The following is a 21874-nucleotide window of genomic DNA, read 5'->3' as shown; positions in this document are numbered from 1 at the left end:
TGGACTGGCTATGTGTAATTAGACAAACACACTGTTCACATCATCTTTAAGGTTTGTCCTTTCTAGGAGTGAGAGTGAGGCAAAGTTTGCACAGTATTTGAGTACTTATAAAAGATGACACAAAAATTAAATTGGGGAGGAGTTCCCGTCGTGGAGCAGTGGTTAACAAATCCGACTAGGAACCATGAGGTTGCGAGTTCCGTCCCTGCCCTTGCTCAGTGGGTTAACGATCCGGCGTTGCCGGGAGCTGTGGTGTAGGTTGCAGACGCAGCTCGGATTCTGCGTTGCTGTGGCTCTGGCGTAGGCCGGTGGCTGCAGCTCCGATTCGACCCCTAGCCTGGGAACCTCCATATGCCACGGGAGCGGTCCAAGAAATAGCAACAGCAACAACAACAACAACAAAGACAAAAAAAAAAAAAATTAAATTGGAAGAGTTTCTTAATTTGGTAATATTACTCTGTAGCTTGAAATCTTCTTTGGAAGTAGATAGGATATAAATTCTAAAAAAAAGTACTTTTTAAGCTAAATGTCCGAGTTACCATATATTATTCAATTTTATGCTCATCAGATGGAGAAACCTTACCCTAAGACAATGAGTTCACCATATTTTACTGGTGCTTTGGATGGATGATTTTCTTGATCAGGAGAAAACATGAGCTTGGCTGTCTTTCTCAAATCGTTGTTCACTGGTCAGGAGCCTTGGGACACCTTTTGCATTATTTCCTAAAAGGGAAAAGTTTTCATTAATAACATGAACAATGGAGTTCCCACTGTGGCTCAGTGAGTTACGAATTTGACTGCAGTGGCTCAGATCACTGTGGAGGCACAAGTTTGCTCCACAGCCCAGTGCAGTGGGTTTAAAGGATCCCACGTTGCTGCAGTTGCAGTGTAAGTCGCAGCTGTGGCTCACATTCAATCCCTGGCCCGGGAACTTCCACACGCTGTGGGTGTGGACATAAAATTAAAAAAAATAATAATATGAACAATGAATCTCAGTTTCAACAAAGGTCTTCTTTTCTAGCCATCCTTGTGAGCACAATATTATGCAAAGTATTACATAATAAAGTATGTGACATTCCCAATAATGGTTATATATTCGTTGTAACTAGTTAAATAGATTAAAAATGTAAATCTGAGGATGTCTAGTTCCAGGAAGATGAAGTAGACATAATTTCTGCTAAGTACGACTAAAAACCCTGGACACTGTATATAAAATATAAGAAGACTCTAAAAAGTAGAAAGAAGGCAGACCAGCTAGGGACCTCAGAGTCCAAGGAAGACTCAGCGGTAAGTTCTCTGGGTTCTCTTGCCTCATATATCCCAGACGTAGAGCTGAAGAATCCAGCAACCTGGAAGTGCCAAGTGGCAGAGAGAAAAAACAAACACCCAACAAATGTCAAAGGAACAAGAAAAGGGTAGTCTTAGCAAGACAAAAAACTTTTGACAATAACTACTCTACTGCAGCCAAACACCACAGAAAACACTGTGACCCTTCCACTATCCTTACCATCAAAAGCTGAGTGGGGAGTCCAGACTTCTACCACATGAAGCCATAATGAAGAGGGCTGACCTCCCTGGCCCCGCCCCTGCCACAGGGGGTGTCGGAGCAGGCTAAGGACTTCCACCCAGTTGGCTGGTAACATGCCCCCTCCTCTGCCCTAGTACAGTCAGTGGAGACCACAGGGAGCTTGTACTTCCATCCTGATGCAGCAGTGGTCTACACTCAGGTGTCAATGGAGGCCAAGCAGGGAACCTGGACTTCCATGTCCACCTGGCAGTAACAAGGAAGCTCTCCCTATTTCCCTGATAGAGCAATGTCAGGAAAAAGCCAGGGAAAACAGAAGATATGAATAGTATCCAGAGTGTCAGAACATAATACAAAAATTTCCGTATTTCAAAAGAAAACCATTTATTATTATCAAGAACTAAAAAGAATTAAAACAATGCAAGCAGGTAATCAACAAATACCAAAACTTAGATGATGGAGATATTAGAATTACCTAACAAAGATTTTAAGCCAGTCATGATAAAAATGCTTCAACAATCAATTACAAACATGTTTGGGACAAACCAACAACAACAACAAAAACAGTCTCTGGAAAGAAAGAGAAGACATAAAAAGCTCACTAGACAGGCTCAAACCAGAATGGAAGGGATGTAGTAAAAAATTAGTGAACTTGGAGTTCCCGTCATGGCTCAGTGGTTAATGAATCTGACTAGGAACCATGAGGTTTCGGATTCAATCCCTGGCCTTGCTCAGTGGGTTAAGGATCCGGCGTTGCTGTGGCTGTGGTGTAGGCCAGCAGCTACAGCTCTGATTAGACCCCTAGCCTGGGGACCTCCATATGCTGCAGGAGCGACCCTAGAAAAAACAAAAAGACAAAAAAACCCCACAAAAACAAAAAAAAAAAAAAGGAATTAGTGAACTAGATGACAGAACGTACCCAGTCTGAATAACAGAGAGAAAACAAGACTGGGGGAAAAAAAAAAAATGAACAGAGCCTAATGGACTTGTGGGGCTACAGCAAAAGATCTAACATTTCTATCAATGGCGCCCAAAATCAAAGGATAGCGTAGAGCTGAAAAAGTACTCAAAGAAATAATGGCAAGAGAAACAAAACCACAGACTCAGGAAGGTGAACAAACCCCATAAAGGGTAAAACTAAAGAAATCTATGCCAAGATACATCATAATTAAACTTTTTTGAAAACTAAAGGCAAAGAAAATATCTTGAAAGCAGTCAGAAACTACACCTTACTTACAGGGGGAAAACAATTAGAATGAGAGTAAATTTCCCACCAGAAACTATAAAACCCAGAAGAAAGTGGTTTTGTTTTGTTTTGTTTTTTCAGGTGCTGAAAGAAAACAACTATCAGGCAGATTCCTAGCAAAAAATGGAAGGGAAATGAAGACCTCCTCAGGTGAGAGAAAATTTAGAGAAATGTGACACCAGTAGATCTAGTCTAATAGAATGGCTAGTGGGAATCTTCTAAACAGAAAATAAATAATACATATTTTTTTAAAAACCCTGGAACATCAGAAAAGAAGAAATAACATGGTAGCAAAAAATATGGGTAAATAAACTAAGCGTCTTTTCCTTGAATTTTCTACATTAGGTCTGACGGCCAAAGCAAAAAATGTAACACTGCATGATGTAGTTCCAAATGTATGTAAACTAAATATTTAAGGCAATATATATATGCATTTCTGGGTATTTTTGCCAGAGAAATAAAGACTTACGTTCACACAAATATGTACATAAATGTTCACAGCAGCTTTATTCATAATAGCCCAAAACTGGAATTAACCCAGATGTTCTTTACTGAGTGAATGACTAAGTTGTGGTATATCCATACTATGGAATAGTATTCAGCAATAAAAAGGAAACAACTATTGGCACATTAAACAGCATGGACAGATCTCTAGAGAATTACTAGAGATCTGTCCATGCTGAGTACAAAAAGTTAAGCTCAAATGTTACATAAATGATTCCATTTATATAACATTCTTGAAATGACAAAATTATAGAAATGAAAACAGGTAAGTGATTGCCACAGGTTAAGGAGTGGGTGGAAGTAGGAAGGAAGTGGGCGTTGCTACAAAAAGGCAACAAGAAAGAAACGGTGTGGTGACGGAAATGTTCTACGTATTTATCAAAGCCAAAACTCCGGCTGAGATATCACCACTGGGGGGGAACTGGGTAAAAGGGTACATAGGATCTCTATTATTTCTTAGAGCTGCATGTGAATCTACAATTACCTCAAAATAAAAAATCTAATTAAAAATATAAATTTGGGAGTTCCCGTCGTGGCGCAGTGGTTAATGAATCCGACTAGGAACCATGAGGTTGCGGGTTCGGTCCCTGCCCTTGCTCAGTGGGTTGACGATCCGGCGTTGCCGTGAGCTGTGGTGTAGGTTGCAGACGCGGCTCGGATCCCGCGTTGCTGTGGCTCTGGCGTAGGCCGGTGGCTACAGCTCCGATTCGACCCCTAGCCTGGGAACCTCCATATGCCGCGGGAGCGGCCCAAAGAAATAGCAACAACAACAACAACAAAAAAGACAAAAAGACCAAAAAAAAAAAAAAAAAAAAAAAATATAAATTTGACACAACTATGAAAAACAAAAGACTAGGACTTCTGATAACCTAGAAAAATCACTACAATAAATAATCCCCACAATACTATGACATATATTTTATCAGCAGTTTAATTTAAGAACCAGGTGTTTTCTATACCTATCCTTTCCCTGGTCTTTCTGTTAGCCCTCTTACAAAGGTTCCATAAGAAAACTTTTCTAGTTAGCCCATGAAGTCTCCTGGTTTTTTCCTTCCAACAGCTGATTTCATAGAAAACTCATGAATGAAAAATGCCTATTTCCCTTTTTCTTTATTACAGTGAAATATGTCTGCATAGAAGTATTCTGGAAAGAAGGCAACACAGAGTATTTGTAGCCCAATGAATAAGAACAAGTAGAAGAACAGGCTTAGCTATTTTGACCCCTTTTACCTATCTCTTATAATTGACACACATATTTAGACTAGCAATCCAGGCAAACACTAATGTTTTTTGGTTGGTAAATTTAAAAATTGCTTACTAAATTAAAGAAATCAAACATTCTTTAATATTATTATTATTTTTTTCTTTTTACAGCTGCACTTGTGGCACACAGAAGTTCCTGGGCTAGGGGTCGAATTGGAGCTGCAGCTGCGGGTCTAAGCCACAGCCACAACAGTGCTGTTACCTGAGCAGCAGCTCATGGCAATGCCGGATCCTTAACCCACTGAGCGAGGCTAGGGGTTGAACCCTGCAACCTCACGGACCTATGTTGGGTTCGTAACCTGCTGAGCCACAAGGGGAACTCCTTAAAAATTGTTTTGACAAAAACATTTCCTTCATTCAAATATGCTATAACATCTTCTCATCTCCCCAGATCAATTTACTTTTGATGATCAGATTTTAATATATTAAACTATTTGGAGTTTAGAGAAGCCAATATATAGGTATATCACCATAATTACGAGACAACAGGTTTGTGCAGAAATGTTCATTTTAGTAAAATAAACTATACTGATCAAATCCCCCATTTAGAAAAAGAAATGGATATGGAGCTAACTAAAACCTTCAATGTAAAAATGCAAGTTTTAAGAAAAATTAACCAAAGAACAATTTCAGTTCCAAATAACAAGACCATTTGGCCCACACTAAATCATATTTTAATATGTGACCATGTATCCACATCCTTTTATTTCCTTCCTAAAGAAGCATCTCATTTTAAAAAGCTAAGATGAAGCTTCATTAGAGGCTTTAATTGTGTTCTTCTTAGACAATTAAGGTACTGCCATCAAATATGAATACATTGCTTTGACACATTTGTGACTAAGAACAGCAAGAATTAAAATTTTAATAACTAGAATTAATTACTTTTAAAATTTAAATTAAGTTTTAAAACATTGTCTCCACTTGGATTCCTTTTTAAACTTTCTATTTTTAGGAAGTGGTGGTTTTCCATTTATAGCAGCAAAATATTTCCTCTAAAAAACTTAAAGAAGTCAGGAGTTCCCGTCGTGGCGCAGTGGTTAACGAATCCGACTAGGAACCATGAGGTTGTGGGTTCGGTCCCTGCCCTTGCTCAGTGGGTTAACGATCCGGCGTTGCCATGAGCTGTGGTGTAGGTTGCAGACGCGGCTCAGATCCCGCGTTGCTGTGGCTGTGGCGTAGGCCAGTGGCTACAGCTCCGATTCGACCCCTAGCCTGGGAATCTCCATATGCCGTGGGAGCGGCCCAAGAAATAGCAAAAAGACAAAAACAAAAAAAAAAAAAAAAAAACTTGAAGTCAGTTTCAATAGTACTAGTAAGTACACAGATACGGCAAAAATCGGAAACTAAGTGATTATCTGGCTGACTCTAGTTTATAGATAACATGGCTAGCAAGTATTAGCCTATGTTCTAGTTCTAACTCTCTTTGAACAAAGACAATCTGGCTCCTCATCTCTAAAAATGAAGGGACTAAAGTAAATAAAGAGAACTCTGGAGGTGGAAATATATAAGAGATCATCTGGTCCTAACAAAAGAATTTACAATAATGTGCGCTACATTACAGCACTATAGATTTAGTCCTACTGCCTCCAGAAGCAAATGGAACAATTTTTAACTTTAACAGGGAATTAAGAGTAACTCTGGGGTTTACTCACCATTCTATACTTTCTAGAGCCCTTGACCAAATTAGCCAAGAAAAAAAACATATTCCCAATTATTCTTACTCTGGTTAGGTCCCTTCGAAGGCCTGATTTGGGATATTTTATCAGTGATATCAAAATTTCAATCACAGGAACACACTTAAACTTGGCTTTTATTTCTGTATCTAATAATGTAAAATCTATTATACTTTAGTCCTATTAGTTATGTATACACTAGTTATATATGACCAAAGATAAACAGTTTTCTTACACTGAAATGGCATATAATTAATCAATATGTAACTGACATTCTTAAACTATGAATAAAATGTGCCATGATAGCTATTTCTCTGGAAAGGTTCCCTTTCATTGTAATTCTAATACATGCTGACAGGTAACTGTTAGAAATCTTTATGTATTCTGAAGAAAGATTCAAGATCTTCTCAATGGTTTAAAATCTTAAACAAAGCCCAGCAGCTAAATAGGAATCTTACACTTTCTTTATATGTCCTCTGTATTTTAAAATCTGAGTAAGACACAGATTTGTCTTCAAAATCAATTTCTGAAGTCATGCTCCTGAGAACATGAAATGGGTATATACATAAAGTATATTCTAATGCCTCAATTACTGGCCCCATCTGTTGAAAATCAATTAAATTAGTTGGTCTGACCCCATATATTCAGTCTTATCCCAATGTGATCTAGCACAAAAAACATGAAATAGCACCATTAGCATTACATGAGATTGGAAAAAATGAGAGAGAAAATCTCAGTAAGACGACAAGTCTGTTTTCTATAATATCTATTACTCTGAAGTGCTGCTTGATCCTTGAAAATTATACATGCTGTTCTCACCAGCAGAGATCTTCTCAAATTAGATGATTTTTTAAAAGAAATGTATTGTGGAGTGCGTGGTTTTTTTTGTGTGTTTGGGGGCTAGGAAAACCTGAAAAATTAGCCATAACATACATATTTCTTAGAAATAGTTTCATTAATTTGATACAACATTCTAATCATCTGTTCTTTAAAGGCCAGTGAAATACAACTTTTCTTATCAAGTCTTCACAAAGAAAAAGAACTTTCTATAACATGTAACTCTCTATACTATGTAATTGTCAGTTTTACCTTAACAAGGAAAACTGGGAAATCCATCTTTGTTCAAATTGCTCCCTCAACATAACATTTTCCCCCTATTACTTACATTGCACACAGCCTTTTGCTTACTACCTACTAGACACAAGTACAAAATTCCTGTCCTGAAAAATAAAAAGAAGCAAAACAAACACTAAGCAAGGGACAAAACAGATCTTAAGAAGATGTTTACATAATCTTTTGAACACTTCTATTTTGGTTGGCAAGTGAGTAGGCACAAGAGGTGATTAAAAAAAAGGAAAATGTTTTAAAACATGAAAACGTTATAATGCTTCTTTATGGTGAAAAATATAATGTGGATTGCATATATTATCTCTGATGAAACAGATTTCCATCTATGCTAGAGCTCCCTTGTGGTTGATTTCAAAAGTGTGACAAATAGAAGGAACTGTTTTGGTATATTTGTGTGAGCTCTTTTATGAAATCAATTTAGCTGATGACTGGAGGGAGGTAAATTTATAGCAGTTTCTTGATAAGAGTGAAAAATTAATCACCTTCTTCCTTCTTTCACCATCAGCAGGTTTAATAAGCAGTATTTTCTCCATAAAAGGCAAAAAGGGATAGGAGAAATAATGGTGTCATCTATTAGAGTATGAGGCGACTACTTTACTCTCTGCAGGTATCTTCTGGCTTCTTAGTAGAGCTGAAGGAAGTGAAGACCATGTTCCCCTTCTCCAGAGAGAGGGCACACACAGCCCCACCAGACAAACTCCCAACCTCCCCCTTTAGGGTGGCCAAATGACATGCTGATACTATATCAGCTACATAACATATTTTCATCCTGACGAGAATGCAATTAACATCTTTCCCAAAGACAGTATTTGTTCCTTTAAACTAGGGTTTCTCAACACTGGCACTACTGACATTTTGACAGGGATGGGGTGGCCATCTGGACACTGTAAGTTCAGCAGCATCCCTGGCCTTTATACACCATAGATGCCATAGCATCCCATGTTGAAAAATGTCTCACCTTCCCACCCCTACCCCCAACTTCCTCCCCACCCTTCACCCTAAGAACCTCTGCTCTAATCTCAAATTGAGGATGACCATTTTTTTAGTTCAGGAATTTCCCCTATTTTTGGTATAATGCTTGGTACATACAGTAAGGTATTTAATAAACATTTCCTTACCACCATAATCATACTGATGTCTTAAAAGGTTACTACCAAGCCTTATGATAAGGGAAGGCAAGGTAGCTAGTTTTAGTATTTTATTGGATTTGATAAGAGTGGCTGGGAATGAAAATGGGAGAACTATCATTTTACATTGATGGTAATTATTAATATTTTTTGCACTTGAATTATTTTAACATTGCAGCAACCTCTCTCAAGTGATGGAGGAAAGGGGCTGGAATTGGGGTGGCCAAAGAAGTAACTGTAAGGCCAGACAGTGCTGGGTAGCCTGACATTTAGAGAAAGGCTAATGTGTGGAGGCCAGATAAGGAAATATCTTTTTGACCTAGGGGGACCCATACCTAGAAAAACCAAAATCAGGCTTTGGAAAGCATGGAGCACTACTTTTAAATCCAAAGGGGTATCAATTTGAATCAGCCTGGGATTAAGGTCTCTCCTGTACTTGCACAGAACATTAATCAGTGAAGTGCTTTCACCTAAGATTATTTTATTTAACCCTCACAATAGCCTTGTGAATTAGATAGTAAAGTCTTATTAACTCCATTTTCCAGATAACAGAGGTTGTCAGTCAGAAAGGCCAATGACTGGTTCAAGACCAAAAAGATAGTATTTGGCAGAGCTAGAATTGAAACCCATATGTTAGTTAAATGTATATTAACTCATTTAATCTCAATCACAACTATAAAAGTACAATCATTTATTCCCATATTATAAATGGGAAAACTGATGCTCCTAGAAGTAGCCAGCTTTTCTGATACTACTAATCACACCCCAGACAAGATTGGGTGGGGCTGATTCCTAAATAAGAGACCCTATTATGGGACTATTCAGGAGAGGGGCTCAAAAGCAAAATAAACTCTAGACAAGTTACACTACACAGACTAGTAACAGCTATGCAAACATGACTAGGGCTTTTTGAGATTATTTGAACCTTTGTCACTTCCTCAGTGCTCACTGTATTTGTCAACCCTGTTTCCTGGTAGTGACCAACGATAAAAACATCAGTAAATGAAGTAGACTTTGCACACTTACTTTAAAAATGGAAGAGGAGAAAGGAAATCAAGGGGAAATGCAGGAAATTACACCAAGACAGATTTCTAGCACCATCAGGAAGGAAAAGGAAATAAAAAACAAAACAAAACAAAAAAAACCCCAACATGTATTATTAGAAATGAGTACAGACAGTCTAGGGACAGAAGGCTTGCATGCATTCTCAGAAAAGTGACAGACAAGAGAAAACTTCAGGGCAGTATTCCTGCCTAGGCAAGGAGGTCTAAATACAATCTTGCCACCCTACACCAAAATGATCACTTAATTTCCCACATTTAGAAAATGTATTTTAAAAGATACAACTAAGGATTCAAATATTTTTTATTATCTCTGCCCGAGCTTAGCTTATATTCAACCCATTTAGATCACCAAAGTTCTTAAAATGATAATACGCTTCTCAGAAAACAAGACCAGAAATTCCCCTAAGTTTAACCACTCAAGTTCCAAAAGAAAATTTTGCAGAAAGCAGCCAATTTGGCAGGATTAGATAGTTATTTGGAACATAAAACATCTGATAAAAGTACATTCAAGGGAAATTCTATAATTTTCTGAAGTCAGCATGCAACAATGGCAGGCAACTCATGCTTGTGCTACCCCTTTTCTCATGGTGTCCAACACTTCCTGGGTTAAGTCTCTGCGTCAAACACTTAACACGTATCAGCTGATTTAATCCCCAGAACAACTTTAGGAGGTAGGAACTATTATATTCATTGTTTAATAGAGAAGAAAAATCAAGACTACAACTCAAACTCTAGCTAGCACTCTGGAACTGCTGAAACAAATTGAGTTTAAAATTAAAAGGACACAGCGGGGGAGGGGGAGGAAAGAACTACAGTAGAAAACTAAACAACAAACAAGAAAATTCCCCAACTCTTTTCTGACTATAAGTATTGAGTGAGAGTTTATATAAATGCTATTGCCCTAATATGGGAATAAACTTCTATAATATTAACTAATCATTTAAATTTTCGTGGTAATTCAATGAATTTTAAAGCTTGGTTTAAGAGTCCCTTGCATAAAATTTAAACTTGAAAAAAATTAATGGATCTTCCCCAACTACTTTAAATGTATACCAACCTATGAAATTAAAAAATGTAATACAGAGTCCACATTCCACAGAAAGTATTGTGCAATAATTAGTTTCGACAGATATTCCCAGAAATTAGGGTTTTCTCTAGTTCTTATTTTTAATTAAAACACTGATCGAAATACATGCATTTAAAAAAGGTAAAAGGAGTTCCCATCGTAGCGCAGTGGTTAACGAATCTGACTAGGAACCATGAGGTTGCGGGTTCGGTCCCTGCCCTTGCTCAGTGGGTTAACGATCCAGCATGCCGTGAGCTGTGGTGCAGGTTGCAGACGCGGCTCGGATCCCGTGTTGCTGTGGCTCTGGTGTAGGCTGGTGGCTACGGCTCCGATTCGACCCCTAGTCTGGGAATCTCCATATGCTGCAGGAGCGGCCCAAGAAATAGCAAAAAGACAAAAAAAATAAAATAAAATAAAATTTAAAAAATTAAAAAGGTAACAACAAATAGTCTCAAAGTATCTCCCCCAAGATGTTTATTAATTATATTATTTTACTATAGTTATTAATTCTAAAGGGGAAAATAGTAACTTCTCAGTGGGAGAAACCTGACAAGACACCATCTTAACAGATCAAGGTTAATATTATCTGAAATAAAACATTGTGATATCATGTATTCTCTGATTATGATGCATCAAAGACACATCACTTCTGTGGGTTTGTTTTTTGGGTTTTTTTTTTTTTTTTGCCAAAAAATGCATAACCTTGATCTAATCAGGAGAACATATCAAAACAACCCAAATAGACAAACATTCTACAAAATAATGATCAATATTCAAAAGTGCCAAGGTCATCAAAGACAAAGACTGAGAAACTCCCCAATTGGGGGAGATTAAAGAGATGCAACAACTACATGGGATAAGGGATCAGGAATTGGATCCTTGAACAGAAAATTGACAGTGAAAAACTGGAATTTGAATACTGCCTACAGTTTAGTAATAGCATTGTATCAACATTAATTTCCTGGATATATCAATTATTAACATTAGCTGAAGCTGAGAAAAGGGTATATGTAAACTCACTGTATTACTTTTCCAATTTTTCTCTAAGGCTAAGATTACTTCAAAATAAAAAGTTAAAAAAAAAGAGACAATAATAATAGACAACAATTCTATAAATTTAATAAAATTTTAAAAATAAAAACCTTCAGTAAAAATTAATTCAAGATTCAAAGTTTGCCTCCTTTTAGCCTTCTCACCACCTACAGGTCCAAGATTTCTAGTTATACTGGTCCTGTCAAATTGCAGCATCTGGTCTCATGTTTTACTCTGATGTGAAAATGCTGATCCACAGCCTTTTTGATGAGGAAAGTTGCTACTAAACAAATGTGGCCACTCACAGACTGAGTGATATCTGAACCAATGTGATGCATCTAACACTGATCTGAATTTGGCAGAATCACGCTCTACAATTTTTTTCTTTTAAAAAAGTTACGACTGGAGTTCTCGTTGTGGCGCAGTGGTTAACAAATCTGACTAGGAACCATGAGGTTGTGGGTTCGAACCCTGGCCTTGTTCAGTGGGTTAAGGATCTGGCATTGCCATGAGCTGTGGTGTTGGTCACAGACGCGGCTCGGATCCCATGTTGCTGTGGCTGTGGTGTAGGCCGGTGGCTACAGCTCCAATTAGACCCCTAGCCTGGGAACCTCCATATGCCGCGGGAGCGGCCCTAGGAAAGACAAAAAGACAAAAAATAAATAAATAAATAAAGTTATGACATAAGGGAACTTTTGCTATTGAATGATCTAGGTGGTTTTATTAGAAAATGCTTTGTACATGGAATTATTTCATAGCTTTTGAATTAATGCTATATATTCAAACCTTTAAACAGTATTTTGAGTTCTTTCTACCTACACACAAAAATCCTGGTCTTAAAGAGTTTATAAAAGGGAATAAAAAAGGGAGCTGAGAGAAAGTTGGGAAGCAGTAGCCCTGGGTAATTTTGACACATTTCATTTAAAAAAAAATGAGGGAGTTCCCATTGTGGCTGGGCAGGTTAAGAACCCAACAGGGTGTCTGGAGGGATGCAGGTTTGATCCCTGGCCTTGCTCAGCAGGTTAAGGATCTGGCATTGCTGAAGCTCAGATCTGGCACTGCTGTGGCATAGGCCTGCAGCTGCAGCTCCCATCTGACCCCTAGCCTTGGGAACTTCCATATGCTGCACATGTGGCCATAAAAAGAAGAAAAAAAAAATCCTGAAAAGCCTGAAAGTCAAATACTTTCCTGAATTATTCACTAATTATTTCATTATGATAGTGTTTCCTTCAAACTAGAAGAGACACTTATGAAGGACTAAGCTATGACTGCCTAGGGCCAACCCTGAGAACTCTGGCCCATGACAGTCATGAGGCTCCCTCATGAATTCTCAAATCTACAAACCAGTTCTGTAGCAAACGATCTTCTTTGCTACAAAATGGGGACAATGTTTTCCACACTTCATGGGATTTTGTCACCAGAACTGAATGAGAACAACAAAGCTTCACTGAGATTTGTATGTTGGACCATCTGCTTGGTTCACTCACTAAATATAAGTCATAGAATTTTTTTTTTTTTCTTTTTCTTTTTTGGCTGCCCCATGGCATATGGAGTTCCTGGGCCAGAGATCAGATCCAAGCCTCAGTTGTGACCTATGCCAGAGCTGCGGCAATATCGGATCCTCTAATTCACTACACGTGTGCCCAGCTGGGGATCGAACCTGCTTCCTGGTGCTGCAGAGATGCCACCAAACCTTTTGCATCACAGCTGGAACTCCAGTCATGGGATTTTGAGTCTCTTAAAATTATTAGAACTTAAAATTATTAGAATTATTATTAGAGTTAAACCCATGATTTTCAAAGACCTAATGCAACATTAAAAAAATCAAGTACTTGTTAAATGTAGTTAGGCATACAAAGTTGGCTTTAGTAATACTTTGTTAATTTAATGATGTTGCTGCCTCATCACCTAAGACAATTATTTTCTCAGAGATGTTTCATATCTCAGTATCTAAACAAATGTTTATAATCTGTTCTTTGTAGATAACCTTGATATCATGTAAAAAGTTTTTCCATTGCTCATAATATATAACAGGCCCTGAAATATAATCAAAAGCCTCAAAGATTGCTATAATTAATTTCAAGGTTGAATGCTATATAAATGTGATTCTCAATAGTGGAAACAACTACATCTAAATCAAATAAGATTTAATATAAGTATTTCCTGCTCTTACAGGGAAGTTAAACTCTTTTATAGTTTCACAATTCCATTATATGCTTTATTAAAAAGGAATGGGAGGAGTTCCCACTGCGGCATTGTTTCTGTGGAGATGTGGATTCAATCCCCAGCCTAGCAGAGTGCATAGTGCATTAAGGATCCAGTGTTGCCACAGCTGTGGCGTAGGTTGCAGCTGTGGCTCAGGTTTAATCCCTGGCCCAGGAACTTCCACGCGCCATGCATATGGCCAAAAAAAGAAAAAAGAATGGGAAAAGAGAAATGTTGAAAATTCAAATTACAAATTAATCTCTAATTTTTTTTTCTAACAGTAAAGCAGCTACTTACAGAGAGAAGTCACAATTAAAAGATGACAAAAAATAAAAGATGACAACTCAATGAGAACAAGAAAGCTGCACTGAGATTTGTATGCTGGGCCATCTGTTTGATTCACTCACTAAATATAAGTCATAGAACAAAAGTTTCATGTTATAAGTTTTAACTTTCTCTCTTGGTTCATGAAAAGTTCTCAAAAGTAACAGCAGCTATCTCTCTTTGACCATATCATAATGTTTTCCCCATAAATTTTTATAGCAGTAATTTAGAGACATTGTGTGTGGGAGGTTAAGAACATCTATTTTTTAGCAGACTGAATATTTTAAATCACTCAGTATGGTATTCCTATTTAACTCCTTTCATTAGGAAAATAATACACACATATAACTGGGAAATGTCTACAAATTTCCCCTCTCCCCTCTGATTATTGTTATATTATCACATTACAAATACCCCAACTAGGTAATTTATTTATGATCAATTTTTCCTAATTTGCAACTTTTCTCTTGTCAATGACTTAACTTGTCACATACACAAAGACAGTGAATACTGTCCCCTCATAGATAAGAAGATTTGATTAAAAATGTATACACATTACTGGGCAGCATGTCAGTATTCTAGCAAACATTCAGTTTTTCATGAATTTTCCATAAAAAGAAAAAAAATTTCAGTTACATCTGTCCTTTTAATGAAAAGAAAATGCTTCAAAAAAGAATAGCGCTGGGAACTTATATCCGTTCGTTTTTTAGCAGAAAGAGCCTCACCCCTCCAATCATTATATTAAATTTTTCCTACCACTTCAAAGAAGAAAAACAAAACATTCAGGTAGAAGCATTACCTGAAATTCTTATAAACCAAGACTCTCAATATCAGAAAAAAATCTTTATAATGTTTTTACCTTGTAAAATTGTTTAGTAAATTATAGTTATCTCAGAGCCCTAGATCTCTCTGAGAGGACCTCAGGAGATTCTGAATAAGCTTCCAACAGATAATCAAAGTACAATGATAGCACCATCATTCTGGCTACCAAACAATTTCCTTTGGAGAGCAATGCAATTCTCAAATTTAATAATTCAAAAGAAAACAATGGACAACACTGAGTTGCGAAGCATGCTAAAAATACTGTAGCTTAGATTGGAAAAATATTGCAAATGAAGAGTTTTCAGTTTTCTGCTGATCAACAGTCGACAGGCAATAAACCCCTGTAGTTATTTTTCTTAGACCTTCTTTAAGACTAATGGGAGGTGAGATTAATTGTATAAACCTCCCTAAAAACACAAAAGCCTTGGAGCCTGAGATTTATTCAACCCTTTTCCTAAGAGGGAAGGAAACATAATTTATACATAACATGGCTCTAAAATTAAATGTGAAAAAATGTGAAAAAAAAAATATAAACCATCTGATGATTCAAATCATTCCTTTTACAACCCTACCTTTAACCTGTAGCACTGACAATATGACACTTAAAATTAAGTCAGAAAATACCTACCTCTTTATTCCATTGCTATCACATGCTAGATCAACAACCTTCTCACCAAAGGATAAAATCCAGATAGTACCAAAGCATCTTCCAATTATACTTGGAATCACACACAGAAAAGCAGTCTGCTCAGTGTTCTTTCACTGAAGCACCTCATAATGTGTGTGGGTGGGCCTGCGTTACGCAAAATAGGTAAACACTCTATAAGTCTAGGTTCTATTGGCTGAAGTGAGAATTCACTTTTCTTTCCCTCCTCCCTAAGGAAGTCTGTGTCCCAAAAGGGGAAAAACGGAAGTAAGAAAGCACAGAACAATTTTTAACACAGGCTGAATTTCAAGTTATGGAACAAGATACTTCAAAAGGGAGTATTCTATTTCTTAAAAGGCTGACTGAATTAACTATATAAATGCTCTATAAAATTAGAAATATAACTAAGATACTAAACGACCTTCCCATAGTAGAGTAATAGCCTATTTTAACAGATTTAGTACAATGTTCAATCTAAGAAACACTCCATTTTTAAAGAAACAGATGCATCAATACAACTCATATGTAAAGAAAGAGTGCCCTTTGAGAACTATTAAATGAAGCAGATTTTCTTGTTTTATAAAAAAACTACATTATCACAGGCATAAGAAAAGGTAAACATTCAATCACATTTTCAATTGACCATGCTTGCTTATTTCCAGCTTTATACTTTAAAATAGATTCACTGGGTGCTCATGAACATGGAAAAATGATAGCAGTACTAAGAGGGAACTGGGATTGTGCAAATTTCACTCAGCAGCTACTGATTCTGCTGCTTTTAGATTATCCTACTCTGTAAACTTCATCTGAGGAGCCATTGCCTGCTTCTCCAAAATTCCCCTGCACCTTTTCTTAAGAAATGTGTTTTCTTATGGTGAAAAGTTATATATGGAATTTGTATAGTGCTATACACAGCCAAAGACGAACCTGCTTTGTGCTTAATACAGTTAAGATTTTTTAAAAGCATGCTAAATTAAGTCATTAAGGAGTAAAATGCTGGATCATACCTGTTCAACAAGCTGTATATGCAAACCAAGTATACTCTTCACCTATTACAGTGTTGTTCAGCTTGAGTCTAAGGGGCATATGCTCTTACATAAAAATACTTTTGGTAGCCCTAAGTCTAATAATATCTTGCCACAAAATGAAACCCCTTTATCTTATGGCTATAAGTCTACTTCTATTGCTACCCAGCATTCCATAACTGTGTCACATCCCCTGAAGCTATTCTTGAGTAAATTTGCATAATGTTTCTTTTGCTCGTTCTGCTGGCAGCAGGCACACTTATGTTACTGTGAAGTAAATCTGCTCAGGTAGGCTGCTTTTTTGTCCAACAGATGTATGTCCAGTCCAGGAAACATATTTGTAAAAATGAACTGGGCATATTCTAACATTATGCTATTTGGTGATCTTTCCATGTCATGTGATTCTAAGCTGATGAAGTTGCTCAAGAAGCCGGACATGACAGGTTCAATACTCATACTAAACAGAATGTAGGTGCGATTGATTCTCTATGCCTTAAACTTGCTTCCACAACAAAACCTCAGGACCTGACATTCTTTACACCAATATATTGACTCTCTTAATTTTGGGGGTGTATTTCCTGCTCAACTATCAAGGCAATCAAGATATCAATAGCTCATACATTATCAAGATATAACGTAATGATTAAAAATAGAGCATTGGAATATAAAAATTCCTTACATAGTTTAAGCTCTATGTTTATACCAAATAATCTCCTGAAGGAAGATATTTTTCTTAAGGACCTCTAAGAAGACACTGAAGATAAAACCTCCCTATTTTCTAAGTGAGTATGATGAGTAATTTTAAAATGGGACAAAGGTCCATACTCATAAGGGAAAGATGGGGTAGAATTAAAATTTTAAAGCTTTTCTTTTAGTAACTCTTTTTAAAAGAATTTTTTTTTCCTTTTCACATGTGCTTTATTTACAATGATATCTGATTAAATAACATCATGAAGGCCAGTCAAATATAAAAATAAAACTTGAAGTAGCTTTCCAGTCTGGTAGGAATCAAAGTTACCAAACTTTGGCAAATGTACCTTAATCTCAAAGACCCGTTCCCCACTTTTCTTCCATATCTGGTTTGGCTTACAGGTGTCAAACTTCCTTGTTTTCACATAGAATAAATTATTTTCTGGCACTTATCTCAGCTGGGCTCAGGAACCAATGATAACATCCAGTACTCTGAAAACTTAAAAAAAATTCCAGAAGAAAACTTAATAAAACAAAGTGTACTTACCTCACAAGCGCTATGCCTTTTCAGATGTTTCTTTTCTTATGTCCTATTTTCTTCTTAACTATTGTAGTCTAGGTTTTGATTTCACCTTTGGACCCAACTGATCTCTGACAGCTTGCTTCTCTAATGATTTCTGAATACTTCCAAGGAGGCAACCAAGGACTCATTCCTTATAGTCCCTTTACCTCTAACCACACCCACAACAGGTATGTAAATTATTTCATCCTTTAGTTCCACCTCACTGGTGACACTTATGTCACGCTCCCCTAACCCATAAGGCAATTTCACATAGAAGGCCTTGGCTATATCCCACAATAAGTTTTTTACCTGCGCCCAGATTTTCACTTGCTAAATGCACCTAACTCTAATCCTTTTGAGGAAAAGTTGTTTGGGCCCAAGATTTTTCAACAAGGCATAATTCTTCCCTGTTAGAGGCAGGAAGAAGAAGTAGAAAGTCACTGGTATTACTGTGTCATATAATCACATATTAATGCTTGAAAGAACCTTAAAGATTATCTTATCAACTTCATTTTCAATTCCCTCATTTTATAGATGAGAAACATCTATATCCAGAGAGGCTAAGGTATTTGATGAAGTCATAGGGCTAAGTAATGGAGCCAGCTAATAAATCTTTTGGTTTCTGTTGGGTTGTTTCATTAGTTCGAGAGGCAATATCACAAACACTAAAGAACAGAGCATACCTTGTACCACAGCATTATCACAAGTAACTCAGACCTGTACCATGGTGTTATCACACGAGATGGCCAAGTGTTTACTCTTTAGCTCTACGCTTTGCTGTGTGTTATTTTACACCATAAAGACAAAGCTGAAATTGAGACAAAAGTTCGATGATATGCATACCATAGAAATTTGCTTCTCTTTGTTTGCCAGATGAGCCAAGCCTCTTTTTTTTTTTCTTTCTTTTTGCTTTTTAGGGCCACACCCGCGCATATGGAGGTTCACAGGTTAGGCGGTAGAACAGAAGCTACAGCTATGGGCCGACACCACAGCCACAGCAACTTGGGATCTGAGCTGCATCTGCAATCTACACCACAGCTCACGGCAATGCTGGATCCTTAACCCACTGAGCGAGGCCAGAGACTGAACCTGCATCCTGATGGATGCTAGTCAGATTAGTTAACCACTGAGCCACAATGGGAACTCCAGCCATGCCTCCTTGAATTGGTTTACATTCCCACTTTGAGGGCTTTGCTAACCTGGACTATCCTTAAACAAAACAAATCTAAGTATCAAAAGCACTGTCTTAGATAACCCATGGAAATGTGTATATCTATATCCAGGTACATATGTATAAAGAACTCTTGAAATTAAATAAGAAAAATATAGATAATCCAACTAAAATTTGGTAAAAGAATTTAAACATTTCTCTAAAGAAGACATACAGGAATTCCCATTGTGGTGCAGCAGAAACAAATCGGACTAAGAACCATGGGGTTGCAGGTTCAATCTCTGGCCTTGTTCAGTGGGTGAAGGATCTGGCATTGCCAAGAGCTGTGGTGTAGGTCGCAGAAGCAGCTTGGATCCAGCATTGCTGTGCCTCTGGTGTAAGCTAGTGGCTATAGCTCCAATTCGACCCCTAGCCTGGGAACCTCCATATGCCACGGGTGCAGCCCTAAAAAAAAAAAACAAGAAAAAAAAAAACGAGAAAAAAAAAGAAGACATACAAATGGCCAATAATTACATGAAAGAATGCTCAACATCAATAGCCATTAGAGAAAGGTAAATCAAAACCACAATGAGATACCATTTCACACCCACTATGATGGCTATAATAAAAAAAAAAATATTGTCAAGCATGTAGAAAAGCTAAAATCCTCAATCACTGCTGGTAGGAAAGGAAGATGGTACAGTCATTTTAGAAAACAGTCTAGCAGTTCCTCAAAAGATTAAACATAAAGTTATTATAAGACCCAGGATTTCTACTCCTAGGTATATATCCAAGAAAAATGAAAACATATGCCCACACAAAGAGTTATGCACAAATGTTCAGAGCAGCATTATTCATAATAGCCAAAAAAGTGGAAACAACCCAAATGTCCATCAACTGATGAATGGATAAATGTGGCAAATCCATAAAACAATATTATTTGGCAATAAAAAGGAATACAGTACTGATACATGCTACAACACAGATGAACCTTGAAAACTTTATGCTAAATTAAAGAAGCAAACCACAAAGGACTACCTATTGAATAATACCATTTATATGGAATGTCCAGAGAAGGCAGATCCAGAGACGGAAAATATGATTAGTAGTTGTCTACGGCTGGGATGAGGGATGGCAGTGGGGATCTGGGGGTGATGATGACTAAATGCTATGAGGTCTCTTTTTCAGGTGATGAAAATATTTAAGATTGTGAGGATGGCTGCAGAGCTCTGTTTACTAAAAACCACTGAAGTATACACTTTGTGTTAGTTAATTTGAATGGTATATATAAACTGTATCTCAATAAACCTCTTATAATAACAAAGAGAAAGAAAGCCTCACCACATTAAAAAAACAAAAAACACCCCCCCCCCCAAAACCCTGCCATAGACCCAAGATAACTGGATGCTGGCCTGCAACTGGAATTCAAATACTGATTTTGAACTTGCTACTTACTTCTTGAACCATAGAAACTGAGGGAAATAACCATTTGAATATTCTATAAGATATATGTTTCCACAAACAGACCAGAAGCCTTTCCCAAACCAACTGCTTTTTTGTACCAGAAATCACAAAATTTACAACTAGACTTGGAATTTCGAATCTCATATTCCATTTCCACTTACCTTTAATTGTAGACATGAGGTTTTTTCATTTGTTTTTGCTGACGTCTTATATCAACTTCAATAAATGCAAATGAGGGGTATTTCCTCTAACACCAACCAATGCATCAATTCTCCAGTACCAAATGGGTGTCCAACAGTTTAGTTCAATTCTGACACTATCTACCTGGAGTTAGCTCAGATCCCACAAGGTAAAGGGCTTGATCTCACAAAACTACCCCACTTCAGATGCCAGCTGCCAGGCCCAGGCTACTCTTCATTCTGCTTTAAATCAGGGGCTCCCATGCCCACCTCCTCATGTTCCATAATTTACTAGTTTGGCTCACACAACTCAGGAAAACACTTAACTTATTTATATTCACCAGTTTATTATAAAGCAAAATATTAGCTAGAAATATTAGCTTACAGTCTTATTTGGCTAGACAGCTGAAAAGAAAAGAAAACTAGTATTTCTGGGTTTCCACAAGATTTCTCTCCACAAAAGGATTATAAAGAGCCACCCTTCTCCCAGTATTCTGTATTAGTACCTTCCATTAAATGCTTATTAATTATTTCTTCTACTAATAACAATTGTGGCCTTCTCTGCACTTTAATTAACTTAGCTGTTTGAGGAATTTTCAAACTGAGGCCTGTGGTCTCCTTACTTTTAATTTTGTGCATCTACAATCACTAATAATGCAATTACTAATCCACAATGCCACAAGCAATGGAAGTATTCGAACTAATGCAAAAGGTATGATTCCCTACACTACCGCTTATTTACTTACAGTTTTAAAAAAAGGTGTAAATCAACCAGTCCAACCCAAATCAGTATAGGACAGGTACCATATTAAAGCAAAAGGCTATAGGCAATGAACACTTCAAAGAAAAGTGTTAGTTAGCACTTTGGTGGAAGAGGACCCAGGGAAAGCTTCATAGAAGGAGGGGTATTTGAGGTGGGCCTTGGGAGACAGATAGGATTTTTATTAAGTAGGGAAAAGTCATTTCAGGTGGAAAAAACAACATGTATCAAGATTTAAAAAGGAAAGGGAAAAAAAATGTATTGTGTGCACAGGAAAGGGTATGTTCTCAGGAGTGAAGGGTTTGGATAGTAAGCCTGGAAATCAAGAATCATGTAGCTTTCTATAAACTCAGTGACTATCAGCAAGCACCAAATAAATGTTTAATAACTGAATGAGATGGAGCTGAAAGGTAAAGAAG

The 21874-nt window shown here is 37.2% G+C and overlaps 1 protein-coding gene across 3 annotated transcripts in view; it reads right to left on the bottom strand.

The window, feature by feature from the left end:
• Window positions 1-21874, bottom strand: part of PELI1 (pellino E3 ubiquitin protein ligase 1) — a 56452-nt gene that overhangs the window by 12766 nt on the left and 21812 nt on the right. For 2 of the 3 annotated variants that reach the window (XM_021087454.1, XM_021087456.1), the window contains one exon: window positions 584-723. In XM_021087454.1, the coding sequence (XP_020943113.1) occupies window positions 584-654 (71 nt within the window). In that variant the 5' untranslated portion in view covers window positions 655-723. Of the gene's footprint in view, window positions 1-583; window positions 724-15607; window positions 19379-21874 lie in introns of those variants that run through there. The other variant, XM_021087455.1, reaches the window with a different exon arrangement.

This window comes from Sus scrofa, chromosome 3 (genome assembly GCF_000003025.6).
Source record: "Sus scrofa isolate TJ Tabasco breed Duroc chromosome 3, Sscrofa11.1, whole genome shotgun sequence".
Taxonomy (NCBI): Eukaryota; Metazoa; Chordata; class Mammalia; order Artiodactyla; family Suidae; genus Sus; species Sus scrofa.
This window is presented reverse-complemented; position numbering and strand designations above follow the sequence as displayed.